General features: G+C 60.5%; 1 protein-coding gene across 5 annotated transcripts in view; it reads right to left on the bottom strand.

Moving 5' to 3' along the window:
- Window positions 1-15,401, bottom strand: part of EXOC3L4 (exocyst complex component 3 like 4) — a 16,959-nt gene extending 1,558 nt beyond the window's left edge. For 2 of the 5 annotated variants that reach the window (XM_017851540.1, XM_017851538.1), the window contains exons 1-11: window positions 10,406-12,866; window positions 8,726-9,135; window positions 6,539-7,193; window positions 5,205-5,316; window positions 4,881-5,003; window positions 4,435-4,535; window positions 4,201-4,281; window positions 2,456-2,570; window positions 1,814-1,933; window positions 1,574-1,726; window positions 839-960 (exon numbers count right to left, since the gene is read on the bottom strand). In XM_017851540.1, the coding sequence (XP_017707029.1) occupies window positions 839-960; window positions 1,574-1,726; window positions 1,814-1,933; window positions 2,456-2,570; window positions 4,201-4,281; window positions 4,435-4,535; window positions 4,881-5,003; window positions 5,205-5,316; window positions 6,539-7,193; window positions 8,726-9,119 (1,976 nt within the window). In that variant the 5' untranslated portion in view covers window positions 9,120-9,135; window positions 10,406-12,866. Of the gene's footprint in view, window positions 1-838; window positions 961-1,573; window positions 1,727-1,813; window positions 1,934-2,455; window positions 2,571-4,200; window positions 4,282-4,434; window positions 4,536-4,880; window positions 5,004-5,204; window positions 5,317-6,538; window positions 7,194-8,725; window positions 9,136-10,405; window positions 12,867-15,260 lie in introns of those variants that run through there. The other 3 variants (XM_017851537.1, XM_017851535.1, XM_017851536.1) reach the window with 3 other exon arrangements.
- Between the last annotated feature and the right edge of the window lie 3,561 nt (window positions 15,402-18,962).

Here is an 18,962-nt window from a genome sequence, read left to right as displayed (position 1 = left end):
GGGAGGGAGACACAGGGTCAGGGTGGAGAGGGAGGGAGGGAGACACAGGGGCAGGGTGGAGAGGGAGGGAGGGAGACACAGGGGCAGGGTGGAGAGGGAGGGAGGGAGACACAGGGGCAGGGTGGAGAGGGAGGGAGGGAGACACAGGGGCAGGGTGGAGAGGGAGGGAGGGAGACGAGGGGGGGCAGGTGGTGGAGAGGAAGGGAGGGGATGATGCAACTGCGGGTGATGGGGCTAACGGGGTGGGGGAGTAGTTGGAGGGGAACCCCCAGGGTGCCATGAGGGCCACTCTCTCTCTGAGCCACAGCCTGGAATACAGGCCAGCTGGGGCCAGGGAATCTTCCCCCACCCCATGGCAGGGTGGCCCAGGGAAGGGGATGAACCAGGGACTTTCTGTGAGCTCCACATCCCAGAATCTTCAAATGAATGGGATTGGAGAGATTTGAGCCGGGATTTCCAAAAGCTTGGATGACTCACCGTCGCCCCAGCACAACCCGGGATCAAAACCCTTCCTCCTGACCCGATCTCAGAATCCCCTGGCTTTCAGAGAGGGCTTTCTCCCCAGGGGTGGGGGGCCCACCTTCCCCCTTGGATTCCAGGAGTGGAGGTGTGCCACCCCCGGTAGGGCTGATGGAGGATGGCCGAGAACAGATTAGGAGAAGGAAGGGGTGCTCTCCATACCCCCTCCAGCCTTGAGGGTCTGAGGGTCCAAGGCCTACCTCCTGCCTCTGGTCTCCAGGTCCCTGGGCAGTCAGGTACGGGCTGGGGTCCCTCCAATACCAGCCCCTTGGCCCCAAAGCTCTGGTAGGAAGTTAGTGGAAGCAGGTGGGGTACGCACCTGATGTCGGGGTAGCTCCGGATGAGAGTCTCCAGGTGCCGCTGGATGTCGTCTTTGTAAGTCTCGCCCAGGATCTCGGCCACACACTGGATGGCTTGGTCCAACCATGTGGCCTCGGAACCCTGTGAGACAGAACTGCCACCTGCCCCAGGAGCCCTCTCCCCACCCCTGCTCCAACACCTGCAGGAGCACCAGGTCAGCGCAAGGTCAGCCCTCCTGCAGCGTCCGCCCTCCTGCAGTCACTTCAGCTCAGTGCCAGGACTGCCTCCCCCGAAAATAGAACAGGAGTGTGCCTGGGCACCAAGGGCTCGTGAGCCACACAGCAGTCATCTCCCTTCTGATCCCATCCTGCTCGGACAGGAAAACCGAGGCCAGCCTGAGAGTGCTGCTGCTGGGGCCAGACAAGGGGTATGCAGGGGCGCTGGTGCCTCCACTCTGAGGGTTCTGGCCTGAGGTGGGGAACACCTCCCACAGACCCTGACCATGAGATGGGGCTGTGACCTTCACCCCTTCCCTGCAGCCCTGCAAACTGTATGCAAATGTCTGCAAAGTGCCGCCCTCCCACCTGGTTCACCCCACCCCCCAGCCCCACAGGCGCCCCAGTCCCTGTTCCACCCCATCCAGAGTCAGGAGAACCACTCCCGCCAAAAGCCCTTCTGGCGCTATGGCCCTAGTCACTGCCACCCCTCCCCGCACAGAGGCGAGCACCGAGGGGCAGTCAGACGTCGCCCCTACCAGGCCCTGGAAGGTGTCGCTGATGGCCTGGGCATCCAGGCTCATCTTCTGGGAGCCACGCATGCGCTCCATGGCCCAGAACCGCTTCCGTGGCCTCAGCGCCTGTGCCAGGTACTCGCGGACCACAAACCGGTGCACCTCCTGCAGAGTCTCCTGGGCGACCCAGGGTCAGGGTCAGGGTCAGAGTCAACAGCCCCAACCATGGGCACAGCCCTGCCAGGGCCCTCCCCCTTGTGGTACCTGTGCCCGTGGCTGGGCCACACGCTGGAGATGACCGGTGAACCTCACTACCTTGTCCATGAGGGGACGCAGCCAGTCCTGCGTCAGCCAGTCCCTGGTGCACACAACCCTGAAGAGTGGCTGGGGAAAGAGGGGCGCGGAGTCTGTATATGTGCACTACCCCCCAACCTAACCCTCCCTCGAAGCCCAGTGTGCCACTCCTGACCCTCCCCTCCTGGGTTTGGGGCGCCATTCCCTCTCCTAGCCACAGGTTATATATCAGGAGCCCTTTCCCAGAATGCCTCTCCCGGGCCCCAAGATCCAGGGGCAGGGTTTGAGTTTGTCCAGTCAGATCTGCTCAGGGTGTGCCCCGGGGAAGCCTTGAGGGACTGGGGGAGGACCCCGGGCCTGGATCTGTGGACCCACCGTCCCAGGCTTCGGGGGTGACCACTAAGAGCTGGAAACTGAAGCGAGAAGGCAGGCGTCTCCCAGCCGCCCCTGCTCAGCTGGGACCTTACCTGGGTCCCCTGCCCACTACCCTACACACACCCATGAGCTGGCCCCTGGAATAAATGAACGCTGTGGCCTGAGCCTCCAGGCTCTAGGAAATAGAGGGTACCTCCTGGGCATGGGAAGTGGGGAGAGAGGGCCTGTCACAGTCACCTGCAACTCACGCTGCAAGCCCTGAAGCAGGTGCTTCTGGAAGCTGCAGGTGGCCGCCACCAGGGGCTTCTCCAGCTCCTCTAGAGTTCCTGGGAACCTGGAGAGAATACCGGTCCTGCGGAGTGACCAGGACCAGCGATGAGGTGGGCAAGGGAGACCAGGCTGGGGAACAGGGCCAGGGACACAGCTCCACTCACTGAGATGACAATGTGAAGGGCAGCCCATGGGGCTCCCCAGTGTAGCTGCCTGCAAGCAGAGTCAAGTGGGGGACAGCACAGAAGCCCAGGGAGCCAGTCACAGTGGGGTGGGTCAGGGGGTGAGTGACCCTTTCCCCTCTGGCAGCTCTGGGACAGAGACAGACCTTCCATTCCTCTTGGTGATAAACAGTGTGGCATAGCCATGCCTGGAGCACACCCTACTTTGAGCCTCATAACTGCCCCCTGAATGTGACAATGTCCCTATTTCACTGTTGAGGAAACTGAGGGCCAGGCTACACCTAGTCCCCACAGCCAGGGACACAGTAGGGCAGGCTGGAGTTCCATCAATGGTTTGGCCAGAGGTTGCCTACCAAGGGTCAGAGAACGCTCCCTGGAGCTGAAACACCAGGGTCCCAGGGCCAAGGACAAACCTGGCACAGATTAAGGACAAGAGAGTGTTGGAGAAGCCGTGCCTCATGGTCATGCTTTGGATATAGGCAGGCCGAGTTCAAGTCTCAGCCCCACCACTTCCTGGCTGCATGGCCATGGGCAAGTGGCACCTGCTTTCCAGGCTGTGCTCTGCACCTGTGTGTGGGTGTACTGCACTTGGGATGAGACCTGTCAGGCAGGGAAGGCATTCACAAAGTGCCTGGCACTCACGCATGCTCACAAAGAGCCAATGGGAACTGAGTTCCCTAAGGCACAGAGTTCCCACACCGCCCCAGGGAGCAGGTGCTCGGATCCTATTTGACAGGTGGCAAAAGAGCCACAGAGGGGAGGCGGCTTGCCCCTGAGCACACAGCCAGCAGGTGGCACAGCTGCTCTCTGAAGTCAGATAAATGAGAAGTACTTCGGGACATTACAATTCACAAACTTTTGAAAAAGGATGAACCCAGACGGGGTGGCTCAGTCTGTGCCTCCGGCGCTGGCTGCCCTCCGTGCTGCCACATCTGCTGAGGCCTGGCCTGGAGCTCAGGGCACAGAAGGCCAACAGCCACTGGCAGCCCACAGGGAGGGCCTCTGCCTTCTGGGGGCACAGAGACCCAGACCTCACCCCAACACAGCCCAGGGTGCAGGCTGAGGGAGGCTTCCCAGAGGAGGAGGTGTCCCAAAATGGAAGAAATGCTGTCTGGGATGAAGGGAGGGAAAAACAGAACCAGGGCAGCAGGCAGGGAGCTGGAACCCTCCACCTCTGCTCAGCCTTGAAGAGCCGCCCACACTCCCCCAGGGCCTCCGCCCAGATGGACACACACACACACACACACACACACGCACACGGCACACGCCCCTCAGCTCTGACACACACACACCACTCAGTTCCACCCCTGCACGCACATGCACACACACCTCTTAGCTCTGACACACACACACACCCCTCAACTCTGCTGCACACACACCCCTCAGATCCACCAACACACAGACACAAACACACAACACTCCTCACCTCTGCCCCCTCCACGCGCGCGCACTCCCTTCCATCCAGTTTCCCGGCGCTCGCGTGCCCCCTGCTGGTCACGCCGCGCCTGTGCAGGAGCGGGCGAGCCCTACCTGAGCTCCTCGCAGGCGTTGATGTAGGCGCCCAGGTGGGGCTCGCTCACCGCCTCCGACGCCAGAAAAGCCTTTTCAAACCTAGGACAGGATACAGAGAGCCTCTGGGGACCCTCCCTGGCTGCGCGATGACCCTGGGTCCACCCTCCCAATCAGGTCCCTACGCAGACTCCTCCCTCCCACCTGCAGAGCACACCAGGCTGGGTCGCTCCCCTACTTAGGATGCGTCCGCACCTGGGCACGAAGAGGCCGAGCGCCCGTGTGCAGATTCGCAGGGTGGTGGCCTCCAGCTCCGCGGAGATGGCGCCGGCCGCCTTCACGTGCTCAGCCACGAGCTGCGAACGAAGTCCTGCACTGAGCGTGCGTCCCAGCCGAAGACCTGAGGCCGCGGCTCCCCTGGTAGTCCCGCCACACCTCCAGCCCGCCCCGCTGTGTCTCTCAGTCTTGGCTCCTCCAGCTTTCAGCCGCCCAACCGAGAGTCAACTCCTGCAAACCCCCATCCTGCAGCCTCCCAGCCCGTCGGCGCGCCGGGGGTCCCCGATTTCCCCCCACGTGGGGCCTCAGGCTCCCATCTAACGGAAGAGTTGGTTGGGACTGGATAGGAATTCGTTCTGGGTATCGCCACCGTGTGCGTGAGGCTTGACCACACGCCCCTTCTCAGCCCCTTCTCCCGGCCGCACCATGTGGACGTCCACGGAGAGCGGCGCCTGGTAAAGGCCCTGCAGCACCTCGGGGTCCTCGGCGGCCGCCCAGTGACTCTGCTCCAGCTGCAAGATGTTGTCGAAGCAGCTTGCGATCTTGGCCTGGGGAGAGAAGGGATGGGGCCGCGGTGAGACCCTCCCGGACCCCGTCCCGCGCCGTCCGGGATTAGGGCCGCCCTGTCGGGTCACAAGCCCGCGCCGGGGGCCACAGGATGAACCGGCGCCAGCCCTGGCGGCGGCTAGCCTGGGCGCCGCACATCCCCCCAGGGCCCGCCCCCTCCAGCCTGACCCGCCCGGCCTGACCTCCAGGAAGCTGGTGTAGTCGCTCTCCAGTCGGGCCCACACGTCGGGCGCCAGGAGCGGGGGCAGGGGCTCGGCGGGCAGCGCCAGGCCCGGGGGGCCCAGGAAGTCAGGACTGGAAGGCAGGGCAGGGGGCTGAGGGCGGGCGCGGCTCCGATGCGGCAGCAATCCCGAACCTGGGCATCTGTACACACACACACACACACACACACACACACACACACGCACACACGCCTCCAGGCTGCCATGCCACACTCCCTCCCCGGAAGCCTCTGACAGCTGGGTTCCTGCTTTCCTGCAGAATGCTGAAGGGCGGCTACCCAGATGGCACTCCGCCTACTCCTCAAACACAGCTCAGGGGTCGGTCAACCTCCAATCCACAGCAGGGAGGCCCACAGCGGGGCGGACACAGGTCTGACCCCACACAATTTAAGGAGAAATTTAAGGAGTGCGGGACTTCAGGCAACCTCCCCCACCTCCGCGGGCGCTCCTGCCGGTGGGGCTGGGAACCGTTCCGCAGGGAACGCAATCCACCCTCATCCCAGGCACAGAGCTGGAGGTGGCCGCTCCCCGCAGGCTGTACCCTGAACTCTGATGCCCGTCCAGAGGGGATAGCACGGGTGAACCCACGCCAAGCGCTGTGAACCCACGGGGGTTGAGTCCGGCCTAGCGGGGTGCCTTTTCGCGTTTTTTTCTTTTCTTTTCTTTTTTTTTTTTTTTTTTGAGACTGAGTCTTGCTCTGTCGCCCAAGCTGGAGTGCAGCAGCGTGATCTCGGCTCACTGCAACCTCCGCCTCCCGGGTTCAAGTGATTCTCCTACCTCAGCCTCCGGAATAGCTGAGATTACGGGTGCCAGCCTCCGGAATAGCTGAGATTACAGGTGCCTGCCACCATGTCTGGCTAATTTTTGTATTTTTGTAGAGATGGGGTTTCACCGTGTTGGCCAGGGTGATTTCGAACTCCTGACAGGTGATCAGCCCCCTCAGCCTCCCAAACTGCTGGGATTACAGGTGTGAGCCACGGTGCCTGACCAAGATGTGCCCTTTTCTGATGCGCCCAAAGGCACTTGGTGGACCAGCACAGGCCCTACTCCCATGGGAACCTCCCCGCGGAAACTTCAAATTCTGGAACTGTGTATGGGTGACCCCTAGAAAACCTGGGGCGAGAGCGCCCCACGGCCTAACCCGTCGAGGAAAGCATGTCGAAGCCCTCGGCTCTCAGCCCTCTCCCAGGGAGGGAACAGAGAAGAAAGGCCTGGTGCTCCTCAAAGCGGGCTCCCCAAGGCCTGCGGGGGAAGCGGCAGCCGTCCTCTCCACTGGCGCCCTGGCCGAGGCTCACCTGCCATAGACGTTGGCGGCCCAGTCTAGCAGGACATAGAGCTGCTCGCAGCCGCGGGCGTCGCGCGCGAGTTCCTGCAGGCGCTGGGCCACCGCGCTGTGGAAGGCGCGCAGATAGACTTCCCACGCCGGGAAGCCGGCCGCCGCATAAGCGGGCTGCACCTCCTGCCGCACCTTCTGCAGATCCCGGCGAACCGAGCCGCCCAGCTCTGCCAGAAGCTGGGCCAGCCCCGAGGCGCCCTCCGCCGCCGCAGAGGCCCACCCCGCGCCCGGCCGCCGCACGCGCTCCTGAGCGCTCCGCCGCACCGCCTCCTCCCAGTGCTGGCGCCAGTGGCGCGGCGTGCGCAGGAAGTCGCCGTCGTCGGGGGGCGAGGGGTGGGCCTCCTCCTCCGCGTTCACCACGCGGGCCAGCTCGGCCAGCACGGCCGCGTCCACGCCGTCGCTGCCCAGCGTTTCGCGCACGATGGCGCTGAGCTCGGCTGCCAGTCCGTCGTAATGCAGGCACACGTCCATGGCGCGCCGCGCGAAGGCCGTGGGGTCCTGCTCAAAGGTGCGCGAGGCCTTCTCCGCCACCAGCCGTGTCTCCAGGCGCAGAAGCTGTTCGAAGGCCGCCAGCAGTTGCCGTTCAGTAATGAGGTCGGCCACGGATTTGCCTTCTGCATAGGCAGGCGAGAAGAGGGACGGTGAGAGAGACCGCCCCAAGACCCCGACCTGGACGAAGACCTGCAGGCCGCGACTCAGTCCATCGGGGCTGGATTGCCTGGCCTCTACCAGATGCCCCAGCCCAGCTGAAGGCCTGCTCCAGGAACAACAGGCCCCAGCTGCCAGGAACCCTTCCTTAGAGTCACCTTTGAAGAGGCAGAACCTGGGGCCCCAAGCCTGGCTGAACAGAGCAATCTGGGTCAACCCCTACCTTCCGCCTGGCTCCCACACCCACCTTGCACTCCCAGCTGAGCCGGACCTGATAGCCTCAAGCTCAGCCCTGATTGCAGGTCTAATAGGGTCTGAGCTCAGGCGGGGCGTTTCCTGCCCTGTCCAGCTTTACATTCCTGCTGCTCCTTGCTCTCCGCCAGCCTCCACCCAACAGGAGCTCTCCACCTCTACCGTGTCCCCCTCTTCCCAACCCCAGTGTATCCTCCTCTGGCCAATCCCCCTGACCTTCCCTCCGGGTACCTCTGCAAGCCTTTGCACCCTCTGCAACCCTGTGATCAACTATATGCATGGCCCTAGTTTGGCCAGGAGCCAGGCTATGACAGGTCATGGAGAGGCTGGGTATCTGGGGCCGGCCATGCAGATCTGGGTTCAAGTCCCATTCTCCATGCTGTGAGATTTGAGGCAAGTCACTCCACCTGTCTGAGCCTCACTTTTCTCATCTGCCCAATGAGGGGGGCTCCCATTGCAGAGATATTGCGAGAATTTAAAGTGCAATTGTCCAGCTGGGCATGGTGACTCACGCCTGTAAACCCAGCACTTCAGGAGGCCAAGGCAGGAGGATTGGGTGAGCTCAGGAGCTTGAGACCAGCCTGGACAAAATAGCAAGACCTTATCTCTACAAAAAAATAAAAATAAATTTAAAAAATTAGGCCAGGCACAGTGGCTCTCGCCTGTAATCCCAGCACTTTGGGAGGCCAAGGGGGCGGATCACGGGGTCAGGAGCTCAAGACCCACCTGGTCAATATGGTGAAACCCCGTCTCTACTAAAAATACAAAATAAAAAAAAAAAAATTTAGCCAGGTGTGGTGGTGGGCACCTGTAGTCCTAGCGACTTGGGGGCCTGAGGCAGAAGAATCACTTGAACCAGGGAGGTGGAGTTTGCAGTGAGCTGAGATCGCATCACTGCACTCCAGCCTGGGCAACAGAGTGAGACTCAGTCTCAAAAAAAAAAAAAGAAAAAAACATTTAGCCGGGTGCAGTGGCTCACACCTGTAGTCCCAGCTACTCAGGAAGCTGAGGTGGGAGGATCGCTGGAGCCCAGGATGTCAAGGTCACAGTGAGCTGTAATTGCACCACTGCATGCCAGCCTGGGTGACAGAGTGGAGACCCTGTCTCAAATAAATAAATAAGTGCACGTGTCCGGGGCCGGGGTTTGGGGAGCTAGGGAGGAGAGCCTTTCCAGAAACCTCAGCTCAGCTGCCACAACCTCTCGCCCGTTTCCTTTCATATTTACTGTTGTTTCTGAGGCCCTTACCTGCCTCGGGTTTCAGTTCCTCAGACGCTGCCCCAGTGGATGCCTGCTGGCTGACACCGTTCATGACCCCCGAGGGCACCTCAGGAGTGGCCTGGACATGGCCGGCAGCTGGGCCCCCATCCAGGGCTTGCCGGAAGGACCGGAACAGGGAGCAGGAGCTTGGCCGGAACAGGCCCGTATCCTCCTTGGAGACCTGGGTCAAAGCCCGTTGGCTGGCCCGGGAGAAGGCCTGCCTCAAGGTGCCCAGGCCCAGCCTTGTGCCATCCTTGCAGTGGGCATTGGGCTCTTTCCTGCTGCTTGTTCGCCAGGAGCCCTGGGCTGGAGTCTGCGACTCCTCAGCCTCCTTGGGACTTTGCAGCTCCAGCCCAGGAGTCTCTGTCTGTGGCGATGGCATCTTGGCAGCAGGAGAGCTGAGGGCAAGAAGGAGTGGCCACAGGAGCAGACGCAGAAACGTGGTGTGGCCCTGGGGGGCCTGGCCACACCCAGGGGCTTGGTCAAGGAAGGCTCCCCAGAGGAGGCAGCCCTCAGGCTGTCAAAAAGAAGCATCACCAGGCCACTCTCTTGGCGAGAGCCCTCAGTGTGCCAGGCCACAGCTGGGCACGGAGATATAGACAGCTGCTTCCATCAGGAGCCCTTCCTGAGACCATCCCCCAAAGAGGGTCTCCCCAGGTGCCCACCATCACTTCGCCTGCCAGGCCAGACCCTCCCATTAGAATTGCAGAAGGGCATTGACGTGTAGGTTCTGGGGCCCAGTCCAGACCACAGCTCACAACACGCAAGGGCAGGACCAGCAGCCACATCCAGGCCTTCACCCTCCCCCCAGCCCCCACCAGCTCCTTCACTGCCCTGCAGGTCCCTCAGTTCACCCCACTTCAGCCCAAAAGGCCTGACTACTTTGGCTCAAAGGGGAGGGCAGGGACCCCCATGAGAGCCCACCCCTTCCCCGGGTGTCGCAGTTTGCTGAGGTGGTGTGGGGCCTGAGGGCAGTGGTCAAGGCCACCCTGCTGCTTATCATGGCTGTGCAGCCACAGGGCCGGCAGCAGGAGGAGCCTCGGGTCTATATTTAACCAGGGACTGGGGGGTTCTCCATGCTGTTTCCCACCCATTGCCTCTCCCCCTCCCCCCACTCCTCTCCCTCTTCACCATAGCGTGCTCTGGCCCCTCCCCAACACAGGGAATGGAGGGGGGGTGTCCCAGGGACATGGGAGTGGCTGAGCTGTGGCTGCTCCTGCTCCCCCAGGGCCCTCAGCACCCTGGCCTGCCAGGCTCCACCCACACCCCCTTCCAGCCTTAGGAGCTTTTGCTTTCCTGGCTTTAGGTTGGGAGAGAGGAGGGGGCCTCCCACCCACCCCATTGCACAAGCTGGGCCATGGGTTGGGGAGGGCATTAGGCTGGCAAAGCCTCACTTTCCCCTGGGAGAAACTGGGGCCAAAGAAGGGCTGAACCTGCCCCTAGCCCAGCCCCAGGGCCCCCCACCCAGGTACCAGGACCAAAGCCCCGGCCTGACCCACCACCCAACCCTTGGGTGACATCAGGCAGGAAGTGTGCCTCCCCAGGCCCCAGTTTGCTGGGGTGGAATGACACCAAGGTGAGCAGGGCCCAGACCCCCACCCACCCTCGCCCTCCAGCAAGGTGCCTGCTGGGTCCAGCAGAGGCCTACCTACCTACCTACCTACCTACCTTCCTTCCTTGAGGTTCCTGGAGACGGCTAAGCAGCGGGATGGAGGCCGGGGTGGGAGAGACACGGAGGCAGCTAAGCAGCGGGATGGAGGCCGGGGTGGGAGAGACACGGAGGCGACTAAGCAGCTGGATGGAGGCCGGGGTGGGAGAGACACGGAGGCGACTAAGCAGCTGGATGGAGGCCGGGGTGGGAGAGACACGGAGGCAGCTAAGCAGCGGGATGGAGGCCGGGGTGGGAGAGCCAGGTGATTGATGGGGCTTATCAGCCCCGCCCTGGCCACAGGTTGGCGACTTCCCCCAGCGCCAGGGTTCAGGGACGCTGCCTGATTCGGACGTGACCCACACACTTCAGGGCGCCATCTGTCCCAGCCTCCATTCCCCTCTCTCTCCCTGGTGCCCCTCCATGCTTGGCATGGGGGCTGGCGCCCAGCCGGGCAGGGGTGTCGTGAGGAGAACAGTTCAGTTCGGCACACGCCGCATCCACCGCTGTCAAGGGGACGGAGGCTGGGATGTGGGGCAAGGACAAGTCAAGCCCCGCCTTCTTGTTTGGGAGAGCTCACACTTAGTAGGCACCTACTGTGTGCCCACGTCGATGCCTGACACAGATCAGCTACTGTGACAACAAAGTTAGGGGTGTCATTTGCCCGTTTCACAGACGAGGAACCTGAGGCTCACAGAGGGACAGAGTCTGCCCCTGGCCACGTAGCTCAGGCTGGGGAACCTGCCTGGAGCTGGGAGCAGAGGCGGGACCGGCCATGTCTCCACCTCCAGGGAGTCAGAACTGCTGCCCAGAAGGCCCCCTCCCAGCGGGGAGACCCAAGGTGTCAGCAGGTCCCAGAGCGGGATCAGATGTGGAGGTCCTCTCCCAGGAAGCCTAGAGGAAGGCCGGGTAAGAAGGGGCAGCTGTGCAGGTGAATCTCTTAGGAGGTTACATAGGCAGAGGCTTGAGGGCTACTCAGCCTGCTTTTGTCCCAAACCAGAACTTCGCTGAAGGGCCAGTAAGGTCCCTAGATGGCCCCTCAGCCTCCAGCCATGCCACATTCGACCCTGCAGCTCCCAACAGCTTCCCAAGCCATTCTTGACCTTCCGAAAGCAAAACTCCAGCCAGGTCACTCCCCTGCTTTAAGCTCTTCCGTGGTTCCCTCCTGCCCGAGCCCCACAGCCAGGCATCCATCCTGGAACCTCCTTCCTCCACCTCTGCCTCTCGCTGATGACACCTCACCAGCTTCCCCTGGGGTTCACGGACAACCTGCATCCCACCCAGCCTCCTCTCTGTCCTCCCAGCTGCACGCCCAGCCTCCAGCTTCCCCTCCCGCCATTCCCTTTCCTGCACCCTGTTTGTTCGCCAAATCTGACCTGGGTTTCAGGACCTCGGGGTTCAGATGCCTCGCACCACCTGCCATCACCATCTATCTGCTCAGTGGGCACTCAGCATTGTCCCTATGATGATGTGGCCCTCCTGCACTGGCCTGGCAGCCTCTGTCCATCTACCCCCGTCACCCCAGAGCACAGCCTGGAAGCAGGGGGAACATCGGTGTCAGGGTCGCCCTGCCTCCTCTGACTGGCCTGCGTGCTGCCATGCTGGCGCCTGCAGGGCTGAGACCTGAAGGCCCCTCTCAGCTCCCTCCTCCACCCCCCAAGGCTCTCGCCTGGCCTCTCCCTGTGCCTGCCTCCCCACACCCCCATGGACTGTCTCTGGCTCTCTTTTCTCTCTGTGTCTCTCTGTCCCCAGTGCCTGGAGGGTCCAGGGGGCCCCGGCTCCTATGCTGCCGCTCCCTGATTGCAAGACCCTGGAGACTGAGGCCCGGCCTGAGCCCTGGGTCCCACTCCCCCCAGGTCAGGCTAATACAGCCTTTGTGGGGCCAGCAGCAGGGGCAAGAAACCACCAGAGACATGGCCACTGAGACCTCCCGCCCTGGGCCACCCTAGCGGTGACCGAGAAGTCAAGTCTGAACTTCCCCACCCTCCCTACACCCAGCCTCAGCTTCTACTCCCCGCTTTCCCCTAGACCTTCCTTCCCGTAGCTGCTCCTCATCCTCCCAATCACTCTGCAGTGCTCACCCACCCCCCAGCCTCCCCACCTACGCTGGGACTGGGCCGTCGCTCCACTCCTCAACGCTCCAAAGGAGCCTCTGTAGGTGACTGCCTGTACTGTGCCCTGGGCTGAAGCCCTGTGCGGGGCTTGTCCCCTCTCACTTCCGCACCTGCAATTCACCTTCACCTGATCACAGCCTCCGAGCTGCTCTCCTTTCCAGGCCCCCTCGATGCTGCCTCCTAGGATCAGTCATAAGAATCTTGCCTAGCAGTTAGAGCGGTCGTCGGCCAACCTCCCCAACAGCACTTGGGTTTTCCTGTTGAGAGGAGGGACTGAGGGACAGGACTAACTGGATTTCCTAGTCCGACTAAGAATTCCTAAGCCGGCCGGGCGCGGTGGCTCAAGCCTGTAATCTCAGCACTTTGGGAGGCCGAGACGGGCGGATCACTAGGTCAGGAGATCGAGACCATCCTGGCTAACACGGTGAAACCCCGTCTCTACTAAAAAAAAAAAAATACAAAAAACTAGCTGGGCGAGGTGGCGGGCGCCTGTAGTCCCAGCTACTTGGGAGGCTGAGGCAGGAGAATGGCATGAACCCGGGAGGTGGAGCTTGCAGTGAGCGGAGATCCGCCCACTGCACTCCAGCCTGGGCGACAGAGCGAGACTCCGTCTCAAAAAAAAAAAAAAAAAAAAAAAAAAGAATCCCTAAGCCTAGCTGGGAAGGTGACTGCATCCACCTTTAAATACAGGGCTTGTAACTTAGCTCACACCCAACCAATCAGGTAGTAAAGAGAGCTCACAAAAATGCTAATTAGGCAAAAAGAGGAGGTAAAGAAATAGCCAATCATCTATCGCCTGAGAGCACAGCGGGAGGGACAATGATTGGGATATAAGCCCAGGCACGTGCAAAACCGGGTTTTGAAAGCTTTCCTCGGAAACTTTCCTTTTCCTTCCAGCCCCTGCAAATAAGGAAAATGACAAGGATGTTTGTTCTCACCACTCTTAATCCTCAACATTTGCCTGGAGAACAAGTTAAGNAAAAAAAAAAAAAAAAAAAAAAAAAAAGAATCCCTAAGCCTAGCTGGGAAGGTGACTGCATCCACCTTTAAATACAGGGCTTGTAACTTAGCTCACACCCAACCAATCAGGTAGTAAAGAGAGCTCACAAAAATGCTAATTAGGCAAAAAGAGGAGGTAAAGAAATAGCCAATCATCTATCGCCTGAGAGCACAGCGGGAGGGACAATGATTGGGATATAAGCCCAGGCACGTGCAAAACCGGGTTTTGAAAGCTTTCCTCGGAAACTTTCCTTTTCCTTCCAGCCCCTGCAAATAAGGAAAATGACAAGGATGTTTGTTCTCACCACTCTTAATCCTCAACATTTGCCTGGAGAACAAGTTAAGACAATAAGGAAAGAAAAATAGATAAGAGAGGTAAACACTGGGAAGGAGCAGATTAAATTGTCATTATTCATAGGTGATATGATTGTTGGCTTAGAAAATCGGAGACTTGGCCGGGCTTGGTGGCTCAAGCCTGTAATCCCAGCACTTTGGGAGGCCAAGACGGGCAGATCACGAGGTCAGGAGATCGAGACCATCCTGGCTAACACGGTGAAACCCCGTCTCTACTAAAAAAAATACAAAAAACTAGCCGGGAGAGGTGGCGGGCGCCTGTAGTCCCAGTGACTTGGGAGGCTGAGGCAGGAGAATGGTGTAAACCCAGGAGGCAGAACTTGCAGCAAGCTGAGATCCGGCCGCTGCACTCCAGCCTGGGCGACAGAGCAAGACTCCATCTCAAAAAAAAAAAAAGAAAAGAAAATCTGAGACTGAAAATTGTTGGAGCTAATAAAAGGGTTTAGTAAGTTCTGTGCATTGATTATGTAAATACAAGCAATACCTTTCCTGTACCCCAGCAAAGCCTATTAGAAAGAGACACTTAAAAGACTTCCCTTCACAGTAGCAACAAAGCATAAGCCCCCTGGGCCACCGCTGCCCTCAGAAGCAGCACAGCTCCGTCCTTAGCTTGGCATTCAAGGCCTCTCCTAATGACCCCTCTGGCTTCAGTTCCAACTCATTCCCTCGCTCTGATCACTCAGAAGCACCCACCTCTCCTCCACACCTTTGCACTCTGCCTACAGTGAGCTCAGCCCCTCCTTCTTCAGTTGTCAACTCATTGAAGGCTCAGCAGAAATGGCTCCTCCCGCAAGAAGCCTTCCCCGACCAGCTGAGCCCATACCATGTTCGACACCTCCTGCTCTGGGCCTGATCCAAGCCCTGGGCACACCTGCCATGACAGAGGGACAGTTATAGAACCTGGAGACGAGGAGACTCCCAAGGCAGGGAGTGAGCCTGACTCAGCCCCCAGCCATGGCTAGTACTTGGTACTTTCCCGGGGAAACCAGGCAAGTGAATCTGACGCCTGAGCGTGAGCGCATGGGTATATGCACACTTTTCTGGGCATTGGTTTTGCACATCTGTGTGTTGACCTGAGAGTGTCTCCCTGTATGTGCATGACTCTGCCCTGGAGTGTCCCCAGAGGGTCTGCCAGTGCTGCTGAGTCTGTGTCTGTGCCCGCATGCCCATCTTGGTGTCTTCCGTGTCTATCTGTGCTTCTGCCTGAGCGTGTCTGCCTGTGTATCGGGTGTGCATGTGTCCACTGTGGTTTGCGCTGGCCCTCTGGCCTGGTCAGCCTGCACTCTGAGTAAGGCCCTTGGCCTGGAAGGCCACACGCAGAGCCGAAAAGGTCCTCAAGCCCATGAGTCGCCACCCCTGCCTGCCCATAGCACCCCATGCCCTCCTGCTCCAGTTGCCCAGAACATACCTGCTGAGCACGCAGCCTTGGCACAGGAAGAACGAAGCCACCTGAGAAGCTGGCCCGTGGGGCCCTCAGAGCCAGGCCCTGGCCATCGGGCCTCCAGAGCAGCCCGAGCGAGTGACCAACAGCTGGGACTTCCCAGCCATGGTCAGCGCCTGCCAGGCCCACCCGGCCCCACCCACAGCCCTACCCCCCACCGGGACCCCATACTTTCACTTTCAAAGAAGTTCCCACTTCCTTTTCGTTCCGGAGGCAGTCACTCCAGCTTTCCATTCCAGACAGCTCAGGGCTCAATCCAAGGGTCAGAGAACAAGGGAGGGGAAGGTTGTAGAACTCAGCACTCAGGGCTCGAGGCAGCAGGGGGTGGACACTGCCTGCCACCTAAAACACCACCAGCCCCTCCTTTGCTCAGAGGCCAGCGAAAGCAGGCGCTGGCCTCAGGCGACACTCAGCCCACAGTGCCGGAGCCCAGAAGGACCCCTCCCTCCAGGACAGAGGCTCTAGCACAGGGCCAGTCCATCGAGTGTCCCAAGACCCCTGTACCCTGCCTGTCAGGGAAGCTCATGGTGACAGTGAAGGAAGCAGTTGAGAGCCACAGGCTGTTCCTCGGGGCTTCAGGAGCTGGAAGAAGGGACGGGGTCCTAGGGACAGACAGGGCACACTCAGGAGTGAGGAGGGACGGCATCCTGGGCAGGGCCAGAGGCGTGGAGGCGGGGGGGTCAGGCGGGCAACTGCCGCGGGGAGGGCCACCGACACTTCCCAGAAGAGCAGCCTCACCCCTGCATAGGGGGATTCCGCAGCAAGCGTCCTAGGAAACAGCTCAGGGAAAATCCAAGGAGGACAGATCCAGGCCTGTCCCAACCTGGGCTGGGGACACAAGGATGTGCGACAGGGCCGCCGCAGGATACTGAGGTGGGCAGAAATAGCCTCCTGCGCCAGCATCCTCTGGCTGAGGGCAGGGGTGGCCCCGCACACCTCAGTCCTAGGACTGAGGACAGGGATGGCCCCATGCACACAGTGTCCTAGGGCTGAGGGCAGAGACAGGCTGGTGCACCAGTGTCCTAGGGCTGAGAGCAGGGATGGTCCCATGTACCCAGCATCCTAGGGCTGCCACAAGAGACCAGGGACTAAGCTTCAACAACAGACGTTTATTCTCTCCCCGTTCTGGAAGCCCGAGGCCCGCGATCAAGGAATCTGTGGGGCTGGTTTCTCCTGGGGCTCTCTTCTTGGTGTGTAGGTAGCCCCCTTCTTCCTGGGTCTCCACAGGGTCTTCCTCTTTGTGTCTGCATCCATATTTCCTCTTCATGTGGGTTGGGGTCCACCTTAATGACTTAATTTTAACTTATTACCTCTTTCAACGTCACATGTTTTTATAAGGAATTTTCCAAATAAGGTCACATTCTAAGATTGGACTTTTTTTTTTTTTTTTTGGTGATGGAGTCTCTCTCTGTCACCCAGGCTGAAGTGCAGTGGCGTGATTTCGGCTCACTGCAACCTCCGCCTCCTGGGTTCAAGCGATTCTCCTGCCTCAGCCTCCTGAGTAGCTGTGATTACAGGCATGCATCACCACACCCAGCTAATTTTTTGTATTTTTAGTAGAGACGGGGTTTCACCATGTTGGCCAGGCTGGTCTTGAACTCCTGACCTCAGGTGATTGGCCGGCCTAGGCCTCCCAAAGTGCTGGGATTACAGGCGTGAGCCACCGCACCCACCCAACATACAAATTGTATAGGGGAAAAGCAGCCCATAACAGACCAGAAGGTGCCTGAGATGCTGCAGTACCATCTGCAGAGGGGCCAAATTAGACTCAAAGATGCCAGTACCTCCTCCAGGAAGCTCACCAATTAACCACTTGAGTCACTACCCTGAGCCCTGGGTTCCCTCTGTGAAGTGGGGTGCTAAGAGTCCCACTTCAAGCCCGAGAGGTGCCCAGCACCCCACAGGCCCGTCCTCCCAGCCCAGTCCCACCTGCTGGCCTGTCCCACCCCATCTGTCTCCAACAGGCAGAGATGAGGGGTAACAAGGAATAAGTACAACTGAACAGAGACAGCCGGGGTCCAAGATGGCTGGCTTCCCAGGGCTCAGTGACCTGCTCTCGGCCATGCAGCTGCCCGGAGAGGCCAGGACTGCAACCTAGGTCTCTGGTTCTGTAGACTGGGTCTTGCCATAGAGCCAGGCCCTGGTAGACCGGAGACTTCCTGGTCTGATCCTCCCACCTCCCAGCTCACAGGGCATGTTGGGGTCCTGGGACCTCCCATTATGGGTCACTCCATTCAATACACAGGTGCCTGAAAAGCTGGTGGTGCCCAGGGTCTGGGGACTGCTCCTGGACTCCCCTCAACTCCCGTCTGCTCCCCACAGCCACCTGAGCCTGTGCCCGCTTTCAGCATGAGGTTGCAATGTTTTTTTCATGCTACATCCATGTTTTTCCCGAAGTTTCTCAGTAAAATCCCTTTGGAAAAACCCCAGCCTTGTCTCAAAGAAGCCTGGGGCACAGGGTTGGTCTGGGGTCAGGAGAAGGCAGGGTGGGGAGCCATTAGGAGGGAGAAGCCTAGCCAGGGACACTGACTAGAGGGCAAACCCAGTTCCCCACGACCTTGGAGAGGCACTTCAATCTCTGAGCCTCAGTTTACTCCTCCAGAAAATGGGATTGTCGTCGGGATCAAATGGGTTCACCTTGGCTGAGGACCTGGCTCCCAGGTAGGGAAGGCCAGGGGGCAGGACCCCCACCACCAGATCCTTGCCTGACCGGGGGCTCGCTGAGAGGCCAGGCTGTCACACCTGGGGTGTAGAAGCCAGAGGCGGCCGCTTCCACCCTCACTGTTGCCCCGACCAGCGTTAAGCGCAGCGTGAGCCGCGGAGGCCCAGGCTCCCTCCCTAACCCGGAGCGGCTGCGGGCAGCGGGCAGCAGACCACTCTGTCCCAATCCCATATTGCAGGGTTGAGGTGGGAGCCCGGGCGTGGCCCCAGCCGACGACAGGGGGAGCCGCAGGACGACTCCCGCGGGGCGTCCCCAGGTCGCCGCGTGCCGGGGGCGGGGCCTGGCTGGCACCGCCCCTGCCGTCTGCGCCCGCGGGCTCTGGGCATGGCTGGGCGTTCTGGGCCCCGGCTGGCGGTGAAGGGCGGCGGGGTGGAGCAGTGCCCCGCGGTCGGGCCTCCCCATCCCTGGCTCAAGGGCACGCAGGGTCCTGGGACCTGCCGCGGGGGTCGCCTCCGCCCGAAAGCTGCCCTGCTGGACTGGGCGCGCCGGCGGGGCTCTGTGGGCGCCCTGGGACTCCGCCGGAGCTCGGGCGCTCGGCTGTGTGGGTCCTGGGCAGTCGCGTTGAGATGGGTGTCATAATTCTCGCCCCGGAGCCATGTGGTGAGGATTAAATCTCAGTAAATGGCGTCATCGCCCACTCACATGCCGGCCTCCCTGCATTCCACATCCCACGTGTCTGCAAAGCATCCTGCGAAATGTCTGTCCTCTTTCACAAAACTACCCCCATGTCCCCCATCCTGGTCAAGCCTCTCCTTCCCTGGCTCCAGGACCGACAGGAAGGACTGGAGGAGGACGGAGAGGACTGAAGGCCCGCCCCACCCCTCTCCTGAGCTATAGTCCAGGGGAGAGCCCATGGGGTCCTGAGGTTTAAAACTGAAGCAGGCTGCCAGGCCAACTTCTGCACCTTGCCTCCCACCTTTCGGGCATTGGGGGGGGGGGGGGGGGGG

The sequence above is a fragment of the Rhinopithecus bieti genome, unplaced genomic scaffold (genome assembly GCF_001698545.2).
Source record: "Rhinopithecus bieti isolate Rb0 unplaced genomic scaffold, ASM169854v2 scaffold_34310, whole genome shotgun sequence".
Classification (NCBI taxonomy): domain Eukaryota; kingdom Metazoa; phylum Chordata; class Mammalia; order Primates; family Cercopithecidae; genus Rhinopithecus; species Rhinopithecus bieti.
This window is presented reverse-complemented; position numbering and strand designations above follow the sequence as displayed.